Genomic DNA, 21,972 nt, shown 5'->3' with positions numbered 1-21,972 from the left:
AAAAAACCCTGCAACGTACGCTGGCCCAATGGTACTAATGGGCTTCTCTAGTTGGAAGGGAGGCAGACCCTGGATTCTCCCGGTACTTCACTAATCCTCATTGGCTCCTAGTAATTGTTTCTGAATCTTAAAAACACAGTGATGTGTGTCTTGGATCTGCATTTTTTATGTCGTTTTGAAACAATTAGTGCAGATACGCCCAATGAAAAAACTTGATAGGGTCCAAACTGGAGTTTTACATGTTTGCAGGAAGAGGATATCAGAAATTGGGTCAGATAGGTGTTATGTACAATTTGAAAATTTTAGATGGATCACATATAAAATGTACATTTTTGGTGACATTAATAGCAAATGTTTATAATCCGATCACTCATTTTGTCGGTCAGTAATTCTTCATTTGGAGCAATGCCCAAGCTGCTTAAGGAATGGGATAAGATGTGGAATACCGGAAATTTACAAAAATGAACGTATAGAAAAGAGCTCCAAAGGATTTCTTGAAGCAAATCATAGGACAACCAGTTGTAAAACTAGATTCTAACATTTATGGTTAATTCTATGCAGATTAATTACATATGATTGTGATTTCATTTGAGTGGAAATTTCATTGGCATTCATGATCCATTTCAGTCCGGGGCCTTTTTGTCTGAGTAGCATCAAAACCAGCTGGGACTATAACTGTAACAGCTCAGTGAATGCAGATGTCTGATTTTATGGTAGTTTCATGTGAATACTGTGTAAAAATCAGAATCAGAAAGATCTATACATCATAGTCATTTTTATGGCTATGAATTCCCTCATTGCTCCATTTTATCTCCTATGCTCTTTAACATCTACATTAAACTGCTGGTAGGCTGATGTAGGCTGAGATGTCAAAAATACATGGATGATCCCAAGCTCTCCCTCTCCATTTTAAAAAACCAAGCATAGGTGAGGCAACTGATATTCTGAAGTAGCACTTAGACAAAGTAATGAACTGGATGAATCTCAACTAGCTGGTGTTTGTGAGTTGTACATCTGCCATGTCTGCCATTTATCCAAAGAAGCAGATTTGCAGGTTTTCAAACTGATACATTTTGCTAAGTAACAATAGGGTATGCTAGTCTCTACAGCAGAGATAAGCAAACTGCTGCTTTGTAGGTGTTAAGATGCTGTAGTCCAAAAGCTCTTAAGACTCCAAGTTGCTAACTGTTGCTCTACATTAGAAAGCCTGGAAAAAGTAGTAGCTGCTTTGAAGTACATTAACTTTAATGAACTGACTCCTTAAAGTCGTTTCACCTTTTCAGTCTCAATCCTTTAAAGCACTGCTTATCCCCCCCCCCCCCCAACACGATCGAATGGATATGATTGGTAAAATGAGGAATGGAGAAGTGATGTGCTCACACAAGAGCCAAAGTATTTCTTTAAAATAATTTCTGAAACAGAAGCCTTACTCTATCCAACCTTGTGCTCAAATGCTTTGGGAAAATTTGAAAATCTATCACACTTCAACTGGATTCTTTAGCAAGTCATTAATGAAACTTAGTGACAATTTTAAGAAAATAAAAACTGTGTTCCAGATGAAGTAACTCTGTACTATGAAATATTAAATCACATTTCTATGTATCTTTATTTCAGACATAAAAACATTAAACGTACTATTCAATAAATAATCCATAATAAACAAAAGTAAAGTTAACATGTTAAAATACATTCCTAGTACTTATGCATCTGGTAACAACAAAAATCCCATGAGTATGCTTCCTTATTGAATCTATTTCCACTAATAAAATAGAAGATAAGTATTTCTCCCAAATCATGAGTTGCCCTCAAAATGTTCTCCAGACAAAAAAATCATCTATTTGAAACAGATTTTGAAGACTGGAGGCAGAGAAAAATACAGCATGGATAAGGAGGAAGTCCTATTGCATAAGCCTTGAGAGAAGAAAAATGTTTTTGAGCTTCAAGAAAGTAGGACAGTCCTTAACAGGTTTGAGTGTTAACTAAAAGGAGTAATGAAAAATAAACATCAATTTTTTGTTTTCTAAAAATTCAGGAATTCCATATATATGGAAACAATTATGTACCATGAATTGTGCACATAATTATTTTACCTTAGTCAGAAAGTAATGTTACAACAGCAAAGTCATTCAGCTTGTATGCATGCAACTGACTATGTTTATGAGACTATTTTTATATGACTTTAGGATAGATAAGGATCATGTATGAAAGGATTCAAACCGATCAGTTTCATGACATGGGCGTTACTATTATCAAGCAGAACAAAAGCATTAGTTTAAACTGCAAAGAAACGGAAGCTTTTGAATAAGATGTTGCTGGAAGGTGAGAATTTCCAAACCTCATTACATTCACAGATTTTTCAGTTTAGTATTAAGGCTTTATGATACGTATACGCCATTCAATTGCTTTCACTATCTGAGCATATAGAGAAACCTCTGATCATATGCAAATTTTGATCATTTACCCCTAATATGCAATGAAGAAAAAGGAAGTAAAAATTGGATTGCAATGTTTTTTTTAAAGAAAGGCATTTACATATTTTAGAAATGTTCAGTTAGAATAATATTTGCAATTATTAACAACTGAAACAATAAAAAATCAGGGGAGAAAGATACCTTTTTTATATAAACATTTTCATTTATTTCAGTATATATGAAACCCCAATGTAATGGGGAAATGTGCCTGCATGAATGAAATAAAGGTTATGGTAATTTGAATTCAAAGCCAAGGCTTGGATTGTGAAGGAACATGAACTTTGCACCCATCTATTACTCTTTAAAACAGCTAAGCTTGCCCCATAAGCCTGGGAGAAGATACATTTGTTACATTTGGTGTAACTCAATTCTACTTCTATTTAAAGTGACCCACAGCCCTAGTTCCCCAATCCATATGTTCACACGTTCCCCAATATGAAACAAGTACTGCAAGAGCACTGGCCATGAATACTCTATACAGTAATTGAAGGACATTTCTTTCTGTCCTTTGGAAAGTCAAAAGGTTCCCTCTCCCTCTAGCTCCAAGAACATAAAATTAATCGTCTCAATTAACTCCAGAAGTGCTGTTTCCCACCAAGGAAAACATGAATAGTTTCCTTCCAATACACATTTCTTTCTGATAGACAAAGAAGAAGATAAAATGACATAATTAATAATTAGGCAAACTGTGAAGCAAATCGCACACAAGTATATTGCTTTTCCAAAAAAAATGTAGTAGATACTTATGAATATAGGTAGGACTTTTAGTATGTCAAAATAGTTCTGCTGACCAAATAATTTCTTTAAAACAAATAAAATACTATAAAAATATATCAAATTGTTTAAATGTACAGTTTGTATTTCTCCCATTTGAATATGCATGTACTTTTTAAAAAAACTCTTGAAGTGTTGAATATAGAAAAATATTTAGCCAAACTGAAAGCATGTATGTGCATAATCAAGTTGAGTTTGGTCTTGATAGTATTGTTTCCAACAAGGGAAATAAATATCCTGTTGTCATTTCTTTTGCAAGAATTCAGCTTGTACGAGTTTCCTTGTTCCATATCAACTCTGAAGAGCAGCTGGTAAACTGAGGAAGCAGGATTGTTAACATTTAGAAGAAACATTCTTACCAGGAACCCAATGTAACCGTGATGCCCTTGCCCAGCAACTTGTAAGAATAGCAGGTATCTCTTCAAAAAAGAAAGCAATGTCTAATGTAATGTCATTTTAGATTCCTCTTGAAAGCTACAAAGTGACTGCTGGTTAAGAAATAATACCATGCATATCGCTGTTAGGTCTTTGATGGATAGCAAGTGGTGGCAATGGCTTTCCATAGAAATCTAAAGCACAAATTAGAAAAGAAATCAAATTAACAGACAATATACCTCTTATCCAACTACTGTAAATTGAACAGAAAAAAAGGCATGGAATTCTCTGCTTTTTTAATATGCATATAGAAATCTTTAGCTTTTGTCTGATAATTCTATCTTGTGCAAAATTTATATACTGAAAGATACATGTTTGTTATACATGTTAATCAGTTTCACAATCTCTCTTTTACATTTTTGTCATTCCTTCTGGCTATAAATTTTATTTTCAGAATGACTTGTAAAAAGACAAACACACTTGAAACAGTTTTAGAATTACAAATACTCCGCCCACAACTACTCTGTCCTAGACCTACAGAGGAATTTGTTCCCGACTGCTACAAATTTATGTTGAAAATATAAAGGAATTTTTGGTTAAACACAATAAGAACATTCTAAATTAACTGATATCAGATGGCTAGTATTCTTTATTATATATAATTATCTCAAAAATCTCTGTTACTGCCACTCTCAACTCACCTTATGTTTCAAATATTGATCACATAAATAAGAATACCGAAAATAAAAGGAGTATTTCAGAGAACCATTTCTTTAAGAAGCATCTTTTTTCCCTATTTCCCCAACTAATTCTAAATCAGCAGCAACCAACATTGAGGATTTAAAATAGATATAAACCTTAGTGATTTGGAGATGTAAACAGCAGATTGCACTCAGTTGCAAAACCAAGTATCCAAGGATTTTTATGAATGTATTTTTTTAATGTAAGCAGAATTTCAAAAAGGAAAACAAGGCAAGTGTCAAATTATTAAACCATGTTAGAACAGAACAAAAACATCCATTTTAAAAAAGAATTAAAAGACATTCATCAAGCAGGCTTAGAATATGCAAAATTATAAAGCTATAAAAAGATAGTGAATGCATTCAGAAGAGGCAGAACAGGACATTGCATTGATTATATTCACCAGTTTTTAGAATATTTTTAAGTCATATCTATTGAAACATCGTGTTTTGCTTTCATTTATCAATATCATTCCTCTTCATGATATAAATTGATCATTAATATTATCTTTCCAAACTGTTTAAACTCTACAACAAAGAAAACCTATGAAATTTCAATCTGTTGCAAGATATTAAGGTACGTTTTTATTTATTTTGTATGGCATTAACAGAATATTATGTATTTCCTATATATTTTCTACAAATGAAAAATACTTCAAGTGTAGAGTTGGATTCCATAATGCAACTAATTTGGTTACAAATCCTTACAATAATATTCTAAAATAACAAGATCCTTTTCACAGAGGAGAACTGCTGAATCAGACCTAAGCCTGTCTTAGTTCAGTATTTTATTTTTTCTGGCCAACCTATGCTCCAGCAGTGCACAGAAACAGGAGGTAGAGACATTCAATCATCTTGCTGATGTTCTGCAAGTTTTATTTGAAGGCATACACCAACAGCTGAGAGATAATATTTAGTCTTCAGAACTAATGGCCCTTACTGGAATTGTCCTTCATGATTGTATCCACTCCCTTTAAAAGCCACCCAAATTACTGAACATCACATCTTGCAATACTGAATTCCAAAAATTGATTGTTGTGTATCGAAGTACTTTTTCTAAAACCTTCAGTACGGCTCCGGGGCTTATTGTTTTAATAAAAGGAGGAAAAACTTCCCTTCACTTTCTTCATCTATTGCATGATATTATGTACCTCAATTGTTAACTTAGTCCCCAGTCACTTATACTTTTTCTAAGTTCCAGACGGAGCTTGGGCCATTAACTGTAGCCCTGACCCGCGCTCGGTCGGAGGACCTAGCGGCCGCCTGGAATAGGGCGGCGGCTGGGGCCTTGGACCGGGTTGCGCCTTTGCGACCTCTCCTGCGGCAGCGACCCACCCGGGCTCCTTGGTATACCGAGGAGCTGAGGGTGATGAAGCGCCATAGGAGACGTCTAGAGAGCAGGTGGAGGTCCTCACGCTCCGAATCTGATCGAACACAGGTAAGATCCTACTTACGGACCTACCTTGTGGCATTAAGGGCGGCCAAACGTAGACATTGCGCCGCTCTTATTGCGTCCGCGGATAACCGCCCTGCCGCCCTGTTTAGGGTGACCCGCTCCCTCTTGTCACAGAGGACGCAGGGGGCACCCTTGCAGGGCAGAGCAGAGGAGTTTGGGGAATATCTGCAGGAGAAAGTCGCTCAGATCCGGAGCGGATGGGCCCCCCTCAGTGGACCGGACGGGCCGCCAACAGCGAGTCTTGTGAGACCATCCTGGGAGGAGTTTGATTCTGTTGCCCCCGAGGATTTAGATAGGTTGCGTGGACGGCTGCGACCCACCACATTTTTAATGGACCTGTGTCCCTCCTGGTTGGTACTGGAATCTTGGGAGGTGACCCGAGGCTGGCTTCTGGGCCTGGTGAATGCCTCATTGGGTGAGGGATCCTTACCAACCGCCTTGAAGGAGGCGGTGGTGAGGCCCTTACTTAAGAGGCCTTCACTCAACCCAATGGAGCTAGCTAATTATCGTCCAGTCTCCAACCTTCCGTTTCTAGCGAAGGTTGTTGAGAATGTGGTGGCGCAGCAGTTTCCACGACACCTTGACGAATCCGAGTATCTAGACTCACGCCAGTCCGGCTTCCGACCTGGGCACAGCACAGAGACAGCCTTGGTCGCGTTGGTTGATGATCTCTGGAGGGCCAGAGATAGAGGTTGTTCCTCTATCCTGGTCCTATTAGACCTCTCGGCGGCTTTTGATACCATCGACCATGGTATCCTATTGCGCCGGTTGGAGAGGATAGGAGTCGGAGGTACCGTTTTGCGGTGGTTTGGCTCCTACCTCTCCGACCGGAGGCAATGTGTGTTGACAGGGGGACAGAGGTCGACCCCGAGGCCACTCACTTGTGGAGTGCCACAGGGGTCGGTCCTCTCGCCTCTCCTGTTCAACACATATGTGAAGCCGCTGGGTGAGATCATCCGTGGTTTTGGGGTTGAGTATCACCTCTACGCTGATGATACTCAGCTGTATATTTCAACTCCAAACCACCCCAACGAGGCTGTCGAAGTGATGTCCCGGTGTTTGGAGGCCGTCGGGGTCTGGATGGGGGACAACAGACTTAAACTCAACCCCTCCAAGACTGAGTGGCTGTGGCTACCGGCACCTCAGTTCAGCCAGCTGATCCCATCGCTGGCCATAGGGGGCGAACAATTGCCCCCTGTGGAACGGGCGCGCAATTTGGGCGTCCTCCTTGATGCCCGGCTGTCAATGGATGACCATGTGGCAGCCGTGGCTAGGGGGGCGTTCCACCAGGTTTGCCTGGTGCACCAATTGCGCCCCCTACTGGACCGGGATGCCCTACGCATGGTCACTCATGCACTGGTGACGTCCCGCCTGGATTACTGCAACGCTCTCTACATGGGGCTGCCCTTGGGACGCGCCCGGAGACTGCAGTTAGTTCAGAACGCAGCTGCGCGGGCTGTGATGGGGAGTACGAGGTACTCCCACGTAACACCTCTCCTGCGCGAGCTGCACTGGCTACCTGTGGTTTTACGGGTGCGTTTCAAGGTGCTGATTACCATCTTTAAAGCACTCCATGGCACGGGACCTAGTTACTTGCGGGATCGCATCCTCCCACATACATCCCTGCGGCCAATTCGCTCACACAGGGAGGGACTTCTCCTGGTGCCGTCCACTAGGCAATGCCAACGGGCGACACCGAGGAGTAGGGCCTTCTCTGTGATGGGCCCAACCCTCTGGAATGACCTCCCCCCCCGACATTAGAACCACTTCTGACCTCCGCTCCTTCCGGCAAAAATTGAAGACCCACCTGTTCCGATTAGCCGGCCTGGCATAATTACAACTGTCCCTCCTGGCAAATGTATTATATCTGGTTATTTTAGGGGTTTTTTAATTTACTGTATCTATTTTAGGGGTTTAAACTTATATTTATATTAGCTTTGTACAGTTCTTTTAATTGCATTTTAACCTCCTCCATGTCAACTGTCAACTGTACATATTTAACTTTTTTATTGTATTCTGTTATATTTTGTATGAACTGTACACCGCCCCGAGTCCCTTTCGGGAGAGGGGGCGGTCTAGAAGCATCAAATATAAATATAAATAAATAAATAAAAATATGCTGTCAAACTGATCACGGAATTCCAGATGCAAATATACCAAATTACTATAAAGGAATGACAATGTTTTTAATTTTATTTTTTGTCTCTTTTCTAATGATCACCAGCACAGATTTTGCCCTTTTCACAGCTGATACATGAGTGCAACATATGGCTGTCATGGCATATCTGTAGTCAAACTGATGGGCTTTGCAAGTGGCACACATCTATGATTGTTGCAGTGTCCAATGGTAATAAAATCACCATTGGGACCATCACAGCCAGCTTCTGACAAGCAAAGTTAGCAGGAGAGCTGGCAGTAAGTTGCAAGTCACAATCACGTGACACCACACTTAACCATGAGTGATCTGCTTAATCACTGCAGTAGAGCTAATGTCATAAGTCAGGTGTAGTCATAATGTTTCATTTAACAATCACACTGCTTAGTGATAAAGTTGCAGTTTTTAAGGGAGGACTATCTGTATCTAATAATTCTACAGTTTGGAATTGTGGCTTCTCTATTCTGTTGCTAAATTTTCCCTGATATTTAAGATTCTGGATGTAAGGGTCATTGTGCTCCTTCCCCACTATAGTTTCCTGCCCTGTTCCTTTTGCCCAGCCTGATCAGGATTTCCCAACTGCCTTTCCTTTTTCTAAAGACTTATGACTGAAACTGGTCTCTTACTCAAGGAACGCCGAGTTACTTAGTAGCTGATTTAAACCTAAATATAATATTATTTAAAAACAACAGAAAGAATAAAACTATAGAAAAATATTTAACAGGGAAGAATAAAATTGAGTGTATATTTGTGTTTTTTAAGGCCTAAATTATAGAAAAGTTCAATTACAAGGAAGCTAAAAATCTAAAATTCTAGATCTCTTTCTGTATCTCTTTCATCATCTCAAATCAAAGTTGTCAGGTTTTCAAGTGAAATGTTGACAAAAATTGAAAGAAATACATGCAAAATTGTAAGTAATTGTATTTTTTTGAGCGAGTTGAAAATCAAGCTTATAGGAAATATCTCATCTGTACAACTTCACAAACGTGATTTACAACTTGCTATCAGAAGTATTTCTTGCATAAGAATAATTTCATCCCACTTTTTAACAAAAATATTGTCCAAGAAATGACAACTTTAACTCCAGATACAATCAGGCCGATAGTTAAGAGCAAAAAGATTATAATCCAAAAACATGGCCCTTCTCCTCCCTACCTCTTTTTTTCTGTCCTTTCTCTCATTTTCTTTTCTTTATACTCCTTAAAAAGAAATATGGATATTAAACAAACTGTTGAAAATTATACAGTTGTCTAACGCAAATGAAATCAATTTATGTACAAAATATAGATTTATGCACGTATAAATTTTCCATACAAATTTCTAATCTAGAGAAGTATATTCTGAGGCCATAGTGCTGCAAGTAAACCTTGAACATCTTAGTTATCATTATACAACGCTTCCAAAAGTTGCTACTTCATAAATTTTAATGTGAAAGGGTAAAAAATGAAATATATGGGGCTCACCATATTAACTATAATTAACTAATTTTAAATGCATTTAACCATAGATGAAATAAAATTTAGTTTTTGTCTAACTGTGTCCTTGTTTTTTGAAGTATGGCCTTAGGTATTCCATTCAAAGGTAAAATATAGCCCTTAGCTAGAGAAAGTTGGATAACCTTGATCTAGTTTAATATTACATGCTCTGAGAAGCAGGTCAAACCAGCATGCCAGGCATTAGTCTTTTGCTGTTTTGTTGCTCAAAATCACTTTAGAGGTCCTGAGGATGAACTCCAACCATACATACATAACACATATTCTATCATTGAACAATTCTTATTAATAATAACTCTTATCCTCAATAAAGAGAATATTACAAATCAGTATCTACTAAGAAAGAATTAAAACTTTTCACGTACTATCAATAAGATTAACAGCAAAATTATATTTTTAGAAAACCATATGCTAATAAAAACTGCATTGTATTTCCAAATGGTTTCTAGGTATTCAGGTAAGTAACTATAAGTTAGGCACATAGTATCTTCCTGTCTATTTAACTCATAACAATTCCACCTCCCTTCTGCCGCACCTTATAAAATTTAGCAAGTGACTAATCTATGTTTAAGGTTCAATATTTATAGGTGCTGAGAAGAGAAAGAATAAAGATTGTGTGAATGCTTGTCTGTTCAGAAGATACTTTTCTCCTATTTCATGTGTGATTGTCAATATTACTTAAAATCTTTTTATAGCAATTCATAGCAGACCTTCCTTGGGTGAATAGTTAAGAATGGATATGGTCCTTTGCACTTTAATGTGTTCTTTTTTTTTTCCTCTGAGCAATATACAACTAACTACATGGCCATCTCAATAAGCAACATATTTGTCCTGAAGCAGAGAGAATGAAATAAAATTAATTAGATGACATTTACGTACATATAGTTTAAAGAGAAAAACAAGGAGTGAAAATTATTGATTGTTCTTAAAGAAGCACCAAATTAGTCAAAATTAAAAAAATAAGCCAATATGCAAAATAATATATATATTGCTGAGGACAAATTCCACTGAAATTACCATTATGATGAGTTTCACCAAGGGGCTGAAGTTTTCGAATTCTGTTAATTTTTGGTGTTTCCCATCCAACTGCCAAAAAAAAAATTATATCAAACAGCAATTATATAATCAAACAATTCTGATAAAGTAAATCTCAAGCTACTAATGAAATCAGAAATTTTACTATTGGTGAGCATGGTAGACATTGGGGTATAAGTTAATTTGCATAGGATAAGACTATGATATTGAAAATTTATTCCTCAGATGCAGATAAAGGCATACAATTTAATAAACAAACAAACAAATAAAGCAATATTCTATACAGGTCTTATGACACTATTTTTTAACCCCATCCCCCTCAAAAAATAAAATGAGACAAAATAAATGTTTAGTTTCCAATAAAAGTAAAAGTTTTTAATTTTGTTGTATCTCTCTCTTATTCAACTGTGGAAAAAGATATTCCTTTTTATACAGCCAGGCTTTTTTTCCACGTCCCATGTAAATTTCTGGGATGGAATATTTAACAGACCTTGGGAGCACAAGGGTATATCAGAACAAAGCAGAGAATAAACAGTGTCATTTCTAAGAGATAAGAGTCCCGGGAATAGAGGAAAGCATGAGAAAGAGACTCAGAGTAAAGCTGCCTTAACAATGTATGTTAAGTGGGAGAATTAATTAGTAAGCTTTCAAGAATCTGTATTACTACTCTATTAGCAATATATTTATTTCCAGAAATTCAAATAGTTCTTGTTTTATGAGTTTGTGAGCCATAATCTGCAAATATCTTTATTGTGAATTAGGCAATATAACAGAATTATGACCCATAAAAATAACTTTCCCCCACATAATTAAGGAAGTGTTACTCTAAATCTCTTTCTCATGCTTTTCTTTTCCTCTGGACTTTCTTCTACATTAACCTTATCTCTCCTTAGTTCTCTCACTGCCTTTTTTATGTTACCAAGATCTGCTAGGCATTTCATCACAATAGTTACCAGTGCCATATACTTACTCTACATATCTTTTCTTTTTAAATACTTCATGTGAAGTTGTGTAATTCATGTGTTCAAGACCTTACCTTTTAAACACTGATACACATTGTGCTCACCTGGTGTATGAGTTGCAATTGGAGTAGGAAGTGGGGAAACAATTTCTTCTGTATTGACTGGTTCAACTCGATGGTTTCTTTTTAATTTTAGTTTCTTTGCTTTCTTTTTACCATTTTCTAAATCAAATATAAATAAAACCATTGATGTTACATAAAGAATTTGAACTGCAATTAGAAAACATCTGTGCATACATAAAGACAGATTTTAATCAAAGCATACCACAAATTTATTTGGCAATAAGCACACAGTTCTTACTTAATTATTTAATGTTCAGTTAAGTCTATATATTCATGATAGACTCCTGGAATTTAAGTTTGTCACTTAATAAAAAAAATATATCAATTGCTTGACAGCTCATTATGTTTACCTAGTCTTTTTTAAAAAGGTTGCCTAGCAGCTATATTCTCCTCTCTCTCTCTCTCCAAGTTCAAATGTTGAAATAAACTTTTGAAAAGCTAACCGGAATCGTATGAGGTATTTTAACCTCTGCAAACCTCAGTAAAAATTAAATAAGATGAGTTTTTCTCACTCAAGATTCTTTGAATCAAAAAATGTGAAAGAATACTAAATAGTTTTCTGTTGTTTTTTCCCAGAGTAAATAAAAAGGCAATTCATCAGTTCTTACTAAATTATTCTGAGAAATCAGAAGGAGTGTATGCGAAGCTCTAAGAGAAATTGGCTGGTAACACAGCATTTATAAATCTTTATCAGTCTACCTGTTCCTGGATTCAAAGTGGCATTATCACCAGAGTCAAGACTTTCTGAGATCTGCTGGTCATTCTCATCTTCGTGTTCTATTTGTTGTGTTATTGCAGATTTATAGTTTTCTATCAGTCTCTGTTCGTTGGATTGTTCACTGTTCAGACTCTGAACATCTATTATCTCCTGATTTGTTTTAGGTTTCATGGCAATAGCAATCTTTTCATTCTCTTCCCTTTGCCTTTTCTTCTCTTTTTCAATTTTCTTTTCATTCTAACAAAATACCAGAAGAAAATTCCATTTATTACAGCAGCATATCAAGTGTTAGTTGAATGTAAACAACAAATCAGAGGAAACTTTAAAAGAATTATTGAAATACATTTCAAATATTAAATTTACAAAACTGTTTTTATACATTATTATGGATTTAGACCAGGCACTAAATCAAGACTTTTTATAACTGCACTTTCAGATTCTTAAGATGTTTTCCACAATAACTTTGCAGACCAGTGCAACAAACACACATACACACACAAAAATCATGGCAAGCTTAAGTTCTACTGCATTTTTCAGAGTATAAGACACACCTTCCCCCCCCCAAAAAAAGTGGGTGAAAATTGAGATGCATCTTATAGACCGAATATGGGTGTTTCGGGGGTCCAAGAGCTCCACACGTCATGTTTTCACCCTCCCAGACCCCCAGAAGCACTCTGTAGTGCTCTGCACACCCCATTTTTGCCAAAAATGTTTTTGGCCTGCAGAGTGTTTCTGGGGGCTGGGGAGGGCAAAAATGTGATGCCTGAAGGGCTCGGGAGCCTAAAAACGGGCACCTTTTTTTGGCAAAAATGGGCTGTGTGGAGTACTGCAGAGTGTTCGGAGGCCAAAAACTTTTTTTCTTGTTTTCCTCCTGTAAATTTAGGTGCGTCATAAATATGGTATATTTATGTCTTTATACTAGCCTTTCCTACTGGATAACAAATCATCAATAATATAAAATAATCTTAAATTTCATATAATGGAACCTCTAATATTCAGCTCTTCTAAGAAAACTGCTTATATAATTTCACATTTAATTGTTTTGAATTTCAGGTATTTGAAATTTTACTGTGCAAATATTCTCAATGGCCTTAGTTCAGTTCTTTATATGAGCCTATGGATTTCTATGCAATTTTATTGACATATTGCTATGGATAATGGATTTAAAATATTAAGTAAATCTTTTTTCCCATGTGAAGAATACTAAGCCTTTAATTACTTATACTGATTCTGATACCATGGCAGCTTTTTTCATATTCTATTTTTTACAAGAAATTAATTAAAAAGAGACCAATTATAAAACTTGGCATCTCTCAAAATTGCTATCCTTTGACTGATTATGTGTCATCAAGTTTGTAGTGACTCTTCACAATGACGTAAATAGATTTTCTCCAAGAGAACTATCTACAATCTGATCCTTAAGGTCTTTCAACCATGTTCTGCCCATACTGCTGAAATGGAGTTCAATCACCTTACTGCTGGCTGTCCTCTTCTATTTGCTTTCACCGTTTCCAGCGTTATATACATCTCCAGAGAAGTAGCTCATCTGCTTGAACTGGCCAAAGTATTATAATTTGAGTCTGAACATTTTTGCTTTAAATGAGCAACTCTTCTATTCTATGATCCATTTGTTTGGTTTCATGGCTATCCATTATGTTGTAAGAAATCTACCCCAATATTAATGTTGAAAAGCAGCAATACTTTCTCTTCTGATTTTTTTTTGAAGTCCAACTTTAACACAATGACACAAGAAAAAAACAACAACCAATGCCTGCCCCATTCTGAGTGTTGTATTATAAGCAGATCCTGGCATCTAAATAGATTTTCCAAGGCTTTTGATGCTACTCTACCAAGTGTTAGGCTATGGCATATTTCTTGAATATTGACTCCTTTACTGTTCATAGTTTAATTATTATATATTATATTTCAGAATAGTGCCATCAGCATTGCATAGATTATTGATGTTTCTTCAGTCAGTTTTAAAAACACTCATATTCTTCAAATCCAGTTTGCCTTAACATACTCTGCATATACACTGATTTATTAAAAGGGAAAAGCATACATGCCTTTGATAGCCTGGAACCAATCTGCTTTGTCATGTAGCTTTCTGTCCCTTTTAATAAATTTTGCATCAGGAAAATAAAATGTTCCATTGTTCCTATTTTTATAAACACATTCCATGGCTTGAAGTGATCAATACAATCAAAAGCCTTTCTATAATCAAATGGAAAATATACTTATGGGTGTTGGTGTTTTTAAAATTCTTTGGCTTTCTCAATTATCCAGCATGAATTAGCAATAATGACTTATTTCACTTAGGTTTTTTCCCCCTAAAGTCAACTTGCACAACTTGCAAAAAAATCAACAGACATTTTTCCTAAAGTCTGGCATTCTTTCATAAATAAAAGAGTACCAAATTTAATGCAAATCTTTTGTGAATATTGATTCATTGATGCTATCTTACAGTTTATTTATTTATTTGCTTTATTGACTACTAACAATATTTAGGAAACTGATTGCCATTATCTGGGACAAATTGGCAGAAAAAGAAGTTCTGCTTGTATTTCCTTATAAGCAGTTGGAGGTGTTATTCATGTCGGCAAAGAATTAAGAGATCCAAGACATCAAGAGACACATTGAAAGAAGAGGTCAGCAAAGAAATCGATATGTGCAGTAGGAAATATCAGCAATAGCAAGTAGAATCTAGAAAAAAGGATTTGGAGTGACCTTGTTGTTAAACAACTGGATGGCAGGGATGAAGGAATCCTTACGGGAATAACAGCTCAAGAGCTGTAACAGAGTAGAAAAGCAAATAAGGTACCAAATCCTAGGAGAACTTTGAAAGAATTTTTGTTTTTTGGGTCTTTTGTCTCCAGGCAAGGGATCCTTAGGAAAAGACAGAAATGGGTACAGATATAGCAGGCAGCAGTTAATGTAAAAGAAAAGTAAATTGATGAAATAAATTTTAAAAATTGGTCTTGCCACTATAAAAATTAGTTAAGTAGTCAATCTTGCCTTAATAGTATTTGGGACCAAACACATCTGTTCATATCTGGTAGCAGCACAGAAATAAGAAACCACTGAAAATATGGAAGGCATTGAGAATGGTGAGAATTTTCCTCTTATGGGAGCAATAAAGTTCTTGGGAGGGGGAGTATTTAAGGACCTCTTAAGAATAGGACAGACACTGGATAGAAACAGACAAGATAGACTAGAGCAGTGGTCGGCAAGCCGCGGCTCGCGAGCCACAAGCGGCTCTTTACACATTTTAATGCGGCTCTTCTGTGTGCCGGATTATTATCCTCCCTAATCATTGTGGATCGAAAAGAAAAAAGGGAAAGGGGTGCTTGTTTTGAAGCGCCCGCTCCCCTCCCTCCTCTCGGGCACTTCAAAACAAGCGCCTCTTTCCCTTTTTTCTTTTCGACCCACAATGATTAGGGAGGATCCTGAAGTCGGGCGGGGACGAGAAGCGAGGAGGCAGAAAAAGAAACACAGGCTAAGGAGCTTCCCCCCCGCCCCCTCCCAGCAAAAATCTAACCGGGGAGCCGAGCGGGCAGTAGCAAATTAGCCAATCACGCCGCATGATCAGCTAATTTGCTACTGCCTGCCGGCTCCCTGATAAGATTTGTGCGGGGGGGGGGGAGAAGCTCCTTGCCTCCGTCTCTTTTTCTCCCTCCTCGCTTCCTGGGGCTCCACCAATGGGGGAGCAAGGCCCGCCCAGCGCCAGGCTTTGGGCTAACACAGAGGTCTGCAAAGTTGCTGTTTTAAGACTGGTGGACTTCAATTCTCAGAATTCTGGGAGTTGAAGTCCACCAGTCTTAAGAGCCAATTTTGCAGATCCCTGGGCTAATATGATTGATGCCCTTGGTGGACTTCAATTCTCAGAATTCTGGGAGTTGAAGTCCATAAGTCTTCAAGCTGTCAGGTTTGAAGACCCCTTGGGGGTTTTTTCCTAAAGGGTTAGGGATGTAAGGATCTTGTAACTTGACAGCTTTAAGACTTGCGTGCTTCAAATGCCAGAGTTTATTGAAACTAAAAACAGTGTACCATCCTATGTATTTTCGGTTTTAAAAGTGTGGCTCTCAAAATAAATTTCAATCGTGGTTTTGGCGAGATTTGGCTCAGTTGAAAAAAAAGGTTGCCCACCACTGGACTAGAGCAAGACTAATCAGAAAGAAGGATTCATTTGGGGTAACTGAAAGAAATAATAGTAGCAATAATTATGGCTATAACTACTCTAGGAATGTGAATAAGATCTTCTTCCTCATAAGATCTCCTTCCCCATCTCATAATAAAGGTCTCAAAATATTAAAATCCCAGAATTAACAAAAGAAAAAAATATAGATAAGTTTTTTGAATATATGATAGAGAACAACATTTATAAAGCCCAAGCAGGAACTGGCAACTGGGTTAGAATCCAGTTTTACAGGAAAGGTCCAAACAACTTACACAACTATAACAGGCTAAACTAAAACAAAAGTGACCTTACACTGATGCAATGTTACAAAACATGGTTATTATATATGTATATTCAATATGTAGTGTTAGAATAGTTCTTACCAATCCTATCCAAACCAGATAAAAAATACCACCTAATTTTCAGAGAAGCTGAACATTTTTTCTCCACTTACAGAATTAAGGAAGCATAGAGAAAGTAGGTCGTTGTTGAAAAAAAGCTGTGGAAACAGGAAGCCAAAATAAAAGGAAGCTTAAAAACTTACAGAGAAAACAATTAGAGGAGGCCAGTATTAGAAAAGATAACAGAAAGCTATTATTGAAATAGAAAACAATTATACTTCTGACAAAGTTAATGGCCTGAACCTGCCTAAGAGAAGCTTAGAAAAGTTTCATGGCTCTTAATCTCAATGACCTATCAAAGGTAGAAGGAATAGCCCTAACATAGGACTGAAGTAAGTCCCTCTGGTCTTCTTGATATAAGTAGCAACCTAACATTAGCACAGCCTTATCTTACATGATGCATCCCCAGAACAGGAACACAAATTCTTCTGTGTTTTGGAAAAATACAAATTACTTTGGTAGTCAGATAAGAAGAATCTCAAAAGAAATTTTGATAGAGACTTATATCAAAAATACTCTGTTATATAGCAATGGGTTCAAATTTCCCAATACATCATAATTAGTTATCAATCAAGCAAAAGGGGCTAGTAGGGAAGAAAACATAGTTATTAATAACAAAAATAAGAGGAACAAGAAAAATAGAAAACAAAGAAATAACCAGATAGCACAAAGAAAAGGAAAAAAGGGCCAAATATAAAAGAATTTGAATTTGTTTCAAAAAATACAATACTAAAGCACTCATGAACAATGAATTGATTTGTCACAAATATTTTCCATGGGTGATTGCTCCAATACCTTAGTGATTATAGTTGATATGGGCTCAAACGGGTTTCCAGTTACAAGCTCAGAATTGTCTTCATCCAAAATGCTCCTTCCTTCCGGTTCATTTTCTTCTCTCTCTTTTTGTTCTCTGGTGGTTTTTTAAGAAGATATTTTGAATCAACTAAAATTAAAAATTCTTAGACTATTACAAATTTTTAAAACAGTTCATATGTGTTACACCAAAATGCAATAATTATTGATGAACTTGTAAAAGGTGGATATGAAGTTGAAAGAACTGACCTGAAGACACTCAACGTGAAACATTGTTTACAATTCTTCTATTAGAATAACTTAGCTTTCAAAATTTACTGAAATATATATTCTGTTCTGCCCTTAAAGCAAAGGGTTAAAATCAAAACTGAATCCAATAGAAATAAATGGTTATAAACCAACCAGATTTCCTATACCAAGATAATAAAAATATGCTTTATTTGCCTGATTAAGTTTGACCAAAATTTGTATATTTTAAAAAATTATTATATGAATTTCTGTATAACTGAAAAGATGGAAATGCCAAGGAATTATCAATTCTAAATATTTGGTAAAATAAATAATTAAATGACTATAGATTTTAAATTGTTGAAGAACGGTTGCAGGAACTGGGTATGTTTAGCTTAAGAGAAAGAAGGACTAGGGGAGACATGATAGCATTGTTCCAATATCTCAGAGGTTGCCACAAAGAAGAGGGAGTCAAACTATTCTCCAAAGCACCTGAGGGTAGAACAAGAAGCAATGGGTGGAAACTAATCAAGGAGAGAAGCAACTTAGAACTGAGGAGAAATTTCCTGACAGTGAGAACAATTAATCAGTGGAACAGCTTGCCTCCAGAAGTTGTGAATGCCCCAACACTGGAAGTTTTTAAGAAGATGTTGGATAGCTATTTGTCTGAAACGGTATAGGGTTTCCTGCCTAGGCAGGGGGTTGGACTAGAAGACCTCCAAGGTCCCTTCCAACTCTACTATTGTATTGTATTATTGTAAGTTAGTGAATATTTTTTTCAGGAATAAGATACATTTCCATCATACATTGGTATACTGGCTAAAAGCATATCTCACTATTTTTCTAGTTAGCTAAAAGAAAACTTAAACATAGTGAAGAGTCACTAAGAAATCCTTATCAGATTCCATTTATCTGAATGATAAAACTTGTCCAATTTTGAATTCTGAGATTTTAAGCCATTTTATCTGTTCTTGTTTGGTTAGAATTGAAAACCATTGTTATGATTCATGTCCTACTTATTCCTGTGTTATGGAATATGTGTCTTCTCACATACTGAAAATTGTGACATTTGGTTCTCTTATCACCATTCTAGCAATGGGCAGATTTGTTATACTTAGTCTTGGTCTGCAGCTGGGAGATTTGAGCACTTCCGTGCTTTTACCAGCCTCTATGTATCCTAACTGTCAGAGAACTGCTGATGGTGCTGACTGTTGTCAGGTCTGTCTGTCATTGCTATTACCAGAGTGTCTGTGAAAGCTCAAGATTATCACCACAGTTGCCCATGTTTGTTGGAAAGAGAGGAGCTGCTAAGGTATCCCTAGCTTGGCCTGGTCCATATCAGCCTGACCCTAATGCCACTCATTCTGCCTTTTAAAGATCAACCTGTTTTGTCAGAGTAAATCGTTGATGTCAGATGCTAGAGTCATCTACATAATTTCATACTTCTTTTGCAGCCTCTCCAATTATACGTACATCCCAATTTTCATGTTTTATATTTTATTGGTTATTCTTGGTTTTTAACATAGAGCATAAATAAAGTTACTACTTCCTCATAAAAGCAAAGCTAAAGAGTTCCACCCACTGGCCAGAAAAAAGTATTACGTTTTCCTTCTTGTTAGAAGTGGCAGACCTAGTTTTTTTTTTTTTTTAAATCCATATTCAATGAGCAAGTTAATACGTGTATTAAATTGTTAAAAACAAACACTGTTTCCATCAGAAGTTGAACGTAGACATCCATGATGGTGAACCTATGGCACACGTAGCAGAGGTGAAACGCAGAGCCCTCCCTGTGGGCACGTGCTCTGTCCCCCCAGCTCAGCCAGCTGGTCGTTGGATTTCCGATACATGCATGGGTGCTGGCCAGCTGGTCTTCGGGTTTCCGGCGCTTTGGCGCACACGCACAGATGCACATGCACGCCTTCTGGTTTGGGCACTCTGTGCCAAAAAGTTTCGCATCACTGGTATAGATGATAAGTTGCTTTCTTTTTTGGCTATAATTCAAATATAATATCAAATCATGATAAATTCTGCATGTAGGTGTCAGGCCTGCAGCCATATTCCTTTTTGGATCTTTGGCCTGCCACACTTTCTATTATTCTACTATGCTGTTTCTATTATGGGAAAACGGGAGGAGGCGTGGTATGGAGTAAAATGCTATGTAACCAAAATAAAATTCCTTTCTAGAATCCAAGATCATCCTTTGTCTCTACACCTCTGCACCTGACCGGAACTGGATGGGTGGAACTGCCTGCATGGCAGTGGAAGATTGGACCATGTGATGGACTTGTGGGTGTGGGGGCAAGAGCGTGAACTTTCAACTGGGTGGGGAAAAACTAGGAAGCTCAGATTCAGGTTTCCCCCAGATGTGCCAACATGGCTCTCTTAATAAATTGGAACTTTGAGCAATACTTTGCCTTGGACTCTGATTTAATTTTGGATCCTATTTGGAACACTGATACTATGACTCTCTCAGAATCTGGGACACATTGCCCAAAGTTAGCATAAAATGAGAAAATACTAATAAAGTACAGTAGTTATACTATAGGGAAAATGCATTTTTTCTGTTCCACCAGTCTGAAGTAGTACCCACTTTTGCAAATCCTTCAGAGCATCTAAATTAACTTTCCCCAACCAGACACCAAGTATGGTGTTAAAGCCCATAATTTCTAGCCCAAGGACAAAACTGCCTTAGAATTCAACAAATATGATGAGCACCAATATGGTTCTGGATCTTTTTGCTTGTCTTGAATAAACAATGGTCAGATTGGAAATATCATTCTTAGATTATCACTATTAACATCTTTGACTATGTCGTATCATGTCTGATATGAAAACAAAATTACTGAGTGTATTACATGTTAGATCTACATATTCTGGTCTTTGCTGTACAGTACCATGAAATCCAATTTGTAACGTACTATAAAATGTTTCACATACATGAATGAGTTACTCTACCTACCTTTCTTTCCTTATCTTCTTCACTCTTTCTGCTCGCTCTCTTTTCTCTTGCTCTTCAATGACTTTTTGTTCTGTGATGTCTTTCTGAATTCTTTCATGTAAGGATTCAAAATCTTTTGCTATAGTGTGTAATAGCCAAAGTAAACCTTTCTTTATCGATTTGTCGATTTTTCTTCCATAGCCCACAATAGCAGAACAAGGCTCCTATAACCAACGGAAAAATCAGCACTACCTCATATTGTTATAGCAATATGAAATTGAACAATAAGTTATGGACCCACTGCCAATTTCTGAAAATGACTGTGCAGCATATTTGTCAATGATAACTTGTTCATATTTTGATCCATCCAATTATTCCATCTCACCTCTTAATGCACAGCTTTCCAGAGGGATATAGATTCAGGTTTGTCTATATGCTCTGGAAATTACTTTTCAAAAACTGTTGCTGCTCCCAATGAATTCCCACAATAATTTCTTGTCTTCAAAATTCTAACTTTTTAAGAAGTCAACATTTTATTTCCCAAGAATGAAACAAATATTCTGCCACAAAACATTACACTCTGCAGTAGTCTGTCTCTGAAACCTTTGTTATCCTGTTCTACTTCATTTCTACAATAATGTAATATCTTCCTTTTGGTTATTTCATTCTATTCCTTGGCCTACTTCTGCAGATATTTAGCACCCTGTATCCATTAAACTAGGTAGAGTATCTACTTTTTATCCCCATAAGTCTCTCTATCCACACACATATATATCTTCTCTCTCTCTCCCTAGATAGATGATAAATATATAGATATATAGATATATATATAGATATATAGATAGATAGATAGATAGATAGATAGATATAGAGATAGATAGATAGATAGATAGATAGATAGATAGATAGATAGATAGATAGATAGATGATAGATAGATGATAGATAGATGATAGATAGATAATAGATAGATATAAAAAAGATTTGTCTATTTTGTTTCATTACTTCCAGATTCAACAAAAGTGCAACATTGGTACTTTACAATAATAAAAAACAGAAAGTATATTAAATGTATTCTTGAGCATTCTGATTCTTCCTTGGTTTTTAGCAGTATTC

The 21,972-nt window shown here is 36.7% G+C and overlaps 1 protein-coding gene across 6 annotated transcripts in view; it reads right to left on the bottom strand.

Moving 5' to 3' along the window:
- Nucleotides 1-1,582: 1,582 nt before the first annotated feature.
- ARL13B (ARF like GTPase 13B) overlaps nucleotides 1,583-21,972 on the bottom strand; it is a 48,239-nt gene continuing 27,849 nt past the window's right edge. For 5 of the 6 annotated variants that reach the window (XM_081952058.1, XM_081952055.1, XM_081952054.1 and 2 more), the window contains 6 exons: nucleotides 20,880-21,082; nucleotides 17,675-17,789; nucleotides 12,283-12,538; nucleotides 11,566-11,682; nucleotides 10,482-10,550; nucleotides 1,583-3,814 (listed from right to left, as the gene is read on the bottom strand). In XM_081952058.1, coding sequence (XP_081808184.1) covers nucleotides 3,738-3,814; nucleotides 10,482-10,550; nucleotides 11,566-11,682; nucleotides 12,283-12,538; nucleotides 17,675-17,789; nucleotides 20,880-21,082 — 837 coding nt within the window. In that variant the 3' untranslated portion in view covers nucleotides 1,583-3,737. Of the gene's footprint in view, nucleotides 3,815-9,126; nucleotides 9,171-10,481; nucleotides 10,551-11,565; nucleotides 11,683-12,282; nucleotides 12,539-17,674; nucleotides 17,790-20,879; nucleotides 21,083-21,972 lie in introns of all 6 variants that reach the window. The other variant, XM_081952059.1, reaches the window with a different exon arrangement.

Source organism: Natrix helvetica (assembly GCF_964273705.1).
Source record: "Natrix helvetica genome assembly, chromosome: 4".
Classification (NCBI taxonomy): domain Eukaryota; kingdom Metazoa; phylum Chordata; class Lepidosauria; order Squamata; family Natricidae; genus Natrix; species Natrix helvetica.
The sequence above is the reverse complement of the archived record's forward strand: the minus strand, read 5'-3'. Positions and strand labels throughout refer to the sequence as shown.